This window comes from Priapulus caudatus, unplaced genomic scaffold (assembly GCF_000485595.1).
Source record: "Priapulus caudatus unplaced genomic scaffold, Priapulus_caudatus-5.0.1 Scaffold593, whole genome shotgun sequence".
Taxonomy (NCBI): domain Eukaryota; kingdom Metazoa; phylum Priapulida; class Priapulimorpha; order Priapulimorphida; family Priapulidae; genus Priapulus; species Priapulus caudatus.
The window spans coordinates 53,572-58,126 of NW_014577654.1; the positions used below are offsets into that span (position 1 = coordinate 53,572).

The 4,555-nt window shown below is 39.6% G+C and overlaps 1 protein-coding gene across 1 annotated transcript; it reads right to left on the reverse strand.

Moving 5' to 3' along the window:
• Positions 1-3,168, reverse strand: LOC106811948 (DNA replication complex GINS protein PSF3-like). Its single transcript, XM_014815690.1, has 4 exons — positions 2,946-3,168; positions 1,903-2,035; positions 1,234-1,375; positions 1-582 (listed from the first exon to the last, which is right to left on the reverse strand). The coding sequence occupies exons 1-4, from the start codon at positions 3,058-3,060 to the stop codon at positions 349-351; spliced, it is 624 nt and encodes a 207-aa protein (XP_014671176.1). The 5' UTR covers positions 3,061-3,168; the 3' UTR covers positions 1-348.
• Positions 3,169-4,555: the final 1,387 nt, after the last annotated feature.

The window sequence follows — 4,555 nt, forward strand, 5'->3', positions numbered from 1 at the left end:
TTATTGCAAGCAAAAATATATTCACAGCTTTTATACAAGGATTACGTCATTACAGTACATACATTATATTACAGTAACATACAGTACTTCTATACAGAGTTATCAATTAGCCGTACATCTCTGCATATATTCCACACATGGCTATAAATACACACGCGTCTTATCGTTGGTCAGAAATCAAAAACTGAACAACACAGAACAAAACCAGGCAATAAATTGGACAAAAATAATTCCACTGCATCATATTATTAATTGATTAATTATTTATAATTATTAAAATGCTACGATATATACACGCGTCTATATACATCACTGACCTCTCCGTGACCTTGCCGTGACCTCTGCGACCTACGATGTCTCCATCTCTGTGCGTTTGCGCTTGCGATGAGTCAGCACCATGTCGGAGACGGTAATGCGGTCCGTCTGCCGCGTCTCCCAGCGCTGCTGCGCCCGCAGCCCGCGCTGTCCGAGCGCAAACAGCGCCCTCTCGTGGTCGTCGAGGCGAGCGACGAGCGCCGCCATGTCTGCGTCGAGAGCGTTCTGCGACGAGTCCATGATGCCGCGGAAACGCGTGACAAACGTCTGTGCAGAGAAAGAGAGGGCAGTGAGGGGGCGCTAGCGTGCACGTACCCGCCGCCGCGAGATGAGGTCAGAGGTTAAGATTGCCTAGGTTAGGGTTATGGTTTAGGAGATGTTTAGCGGTAAGTTTAAGGCTTAGGATTATGTCTAGGTTACGGTTATGGTTTACGATAAGGTTAGGGGTTAGGTTAGGTGAGGTTTATGGCTTACAATAAGTTTAGGGGTTAGGTTAGGGTTTAGGATTAGGGTAAAGTTAGGTTAGTGCTTCGGATACTTGATATTAGATCAGGGTTAGGGTCTTGGATTAGGATGATTGGGGCGACGACGACGATGGCAATGATGAAGATGATTTATACACCATGCAGTGTCCCAGAGTAGTACCAAGCGACACCGACTCACTAGATACGATAACGCCAGGCGTGTATAATATAGACATCGTTATATATATATATCGCTACATTATATATATATAGTTGCCTACGCCTACTCCCTAACCCTAACACTAACTCTAACCTTACCCCTAACCCTAACCATATCAGCTAGATAGTTACCAGGGTACGTTCCGGCAGTACCCTGGGGGACATAGACCCTATAAGCGAAACTGAAGTTACTGAAGCATTGCCGTTACACTACAGCAGCTATTGCGGCCCCCACCTGCAGCAGCGAGGTCGCAATGTCGCGCGACTCCGGCAGCTCAAAGTTGAGAAGCTTCATGCCGAACGCGTAGTAGAACGGTCCCAGCTTGTGCAGGTCGACGACGCTGGCGTCCGCTTCCAGGATCTCACGGTAGCCGGCTCTGTGTCGGCGAGAGAGAGCGTGTTAGAGTGTGGGCGTGCGTGCGCTGCCGGTCCTCTGTGATGTGCACATAGAGGCTGCAGGCAGGCACACATACGTATATATGCACATACATACATACATACATATATATGCTGCATATATATGCATGTGTGTATGTATGTGCCTGTGTATGTCTGTATGTATGCACATACATACAGATATACCCAGTCACATACATACACAAATATGCACATACGCGCACGTACATACATACACACATATGCACATGTACAGCTTTACACGCACGTACATACACACGCACTTACAAACATGCATATATAAATGTGCACATACATACAAACACACATACTGGTCTGTTACATCTACATATTTCTATATGTACTTCTTTGGTATATCAAAACGCTTCTATATGTACTGCTTAAGTATATAAAAATATTTCTATATATGTGGTGCTTTGGTATATCAAAATGTTTTTATATAAATTGCTCGGGTATATATATATACATGCCACCCTGCTACACACACCTATACTGCTTGGGTAGCTCCACGCTAACAATAGAACGTCGGCGGTTGCACAGTGCCCTTGCGAGCCAGTACGGCAGTTCCAGCTTCGCTCCTGGCCGAATGTCCGCCACATCCGTGCCCGTGTCGAGAAACCCTATGCCCCAAACACAAGAACGGCGTTTAAGCAAAAATGTTATTTTTTTGCAGACTTTTTTGTCGCGTATACATGAACAGTTATTGCACCAAAAGGTTATACAGTAACTGTTTTTTGTCATTTGCCCCTCACATTGGCGGGTGCATATAACTTTAGACGTGGCATTTTTGTCTTATCTACACAGATCGAGAATAGGTTTGCAATTTATACATGCATGCAAAGATATGTCATGTAGTCTGTGCACTATGTAGAGTGCATGTATCTAGATGAGCATCTATAGGCGTGTATGCTGCGACAGTGTATTGCAGAGGAGTATTTGAACAGCGATAGATATAAATATATAATCAATTTATTAGCAATAAGTTACTAAAGTAAATATATATAACTACATATATTAATATTGCCATTGGGAACCACCTAAGAGTCCATCGATTACTATCCTTTACTGTACATTTACTCTTGATTATAAATACTAAAGCAGGCCCGTAGCCAGCTTTATATTGGGGGGGGGGGGGTTCGTTTTTCGTTCGAACCCCCCGAACCCCCCCTGGCTACGGGCCTGCTAAAGTATCACTACCCGTGTGTAGATACTACCTGGTATCTATTATTTATAATCAGGAGTATGGTACCGTACAGGCGTACTTCGGTTCAAGGATAGAGAACATGGGTCCCAATAAAACCAATGACAATGTCATTTACATAGAATAGAATAGCAAGAATTAGCATAGAATTAGGGTTAGGATTAGGGTTAGGGTTAGGGTTAGGGTTAGGGTTAGGTTTAGGCACATTGGTTTTATTGGGACCCATGTTCTCTATCCTTGGGCCCGTACTTCTGTAGGCCTATAGCCTGTGACTGTGTTATAAACATGATCTTTGTGCACTAATAATAATCATACAACTATGCACTCACCTAGGCGTAACACCGGCATTTCAAATTTACACGGTACTTTTTCATGCGAAGCAAGGATATCATTCAGGCACAAATAGTTTTCATTATCTGATGCAATGTCTGATAATCTAGGCATCGTAATTCCTGCTCGACGATACAAAAACAACAAAATTTTACAACTTTCAAACCATGCGCTATATTTCCGGTGGTGGTGCCACTAGCGCCATCTAGTATTTTTTGATTTAATTTGATTTATTTATTTCGATAATTACTACAGCATACATTACATCTATGATTACATCGATAACAGCATAAATAAACAAAATGCAGCTAGAAAATTATCGAGGATGAAAACACAAAAAAGCGTGGCTAACACACTTATTTCCATTGTGGTCCAACATAACATTGTACAAACTATAATATAAAATATAGCATATATTTACCCACGATCCCCAAAATTTCTTAGTGATACATTGTTAGTGTTACAGTACAAAACATTGAAATACAGCATGAAGAAAAAATATATACAAAAAAAAACACAAAAAAAAACTTCAGCATATTATGTACAAGTAAAGTGATTAAGGTAAGTGTTGAGCAGTTAAAAAGAAAAAAAAAGAAAAAATAGAAGCTTTCTGAGTGATACAATACAAAACAGAGACAGATACCGGTACATGAAGAAAAAATATAAACGAGAAAAAAAAAAAAAAAACTTCAGCATATTCTGTACAGGTAATCTGATTACGGTAAATGTTTAGCCGGTAGAAATGATGTTTCCTGAGTGAATACAGTACAAAGCAGTGCAGAAAAACACGAAGAAAAACTAAATACACAAAAAAACTTCATCAAATTTTCTACAAGTAGTACCCTTTTAGCACATCATTTCGACACTCGGTTCGTACACCATTATATCCACATTACAAACATATAACATATTTCGCACACACTCACATTTGTATAGATATAAACGTATTGAAAAGTGCAATAGGGTTGGGCAGTTAAAATGGTAATTTTGAGTGATACAGTACAAAGCAGTGCATATACAACATGAAGAAAAAATAGATACAAGAAAAAAACTTCAGTATAGCCTGTGCAGGCAAAGTGATTAAGGTACACTTTACCATCATTTCGACACTCATGTATGTACATCATTATATACATATTGCATACATACATACACCCCACACTCATATTTATATGTGTAATATAATTATATATAATATAATACTCTTATCAAGTATAAATACACTGATATACAGTGATGAGATCATGTCACCCCTATATTTAATCTATTCATTTATACGAGATTAGTAAAATATGAAGTCACTGTCTTCCATTGTCTTAACCTTTTCCATAAGGTGTTTTTTAACTTGCCCTTTGAAACTAATATATCTGGCTGCAGATCTAATGTGAGGTGGTAGGGAGTTCCAAGCTTCAATTGAAGTGTATATAAATGTCTTTTTTATGGGAAAAATTATTATATTGCAACTATATGATGGAATCGCCACGCTTCACATACTGCCAGGGGTGGATAATCAAAATTCTGTCATTATTTATCCCATTTTTTGTAATTATTCACCCCTTATACTGCTGGTTGTCTGAGCGTTCATACGAAAACAATAAAAAAACTTCAA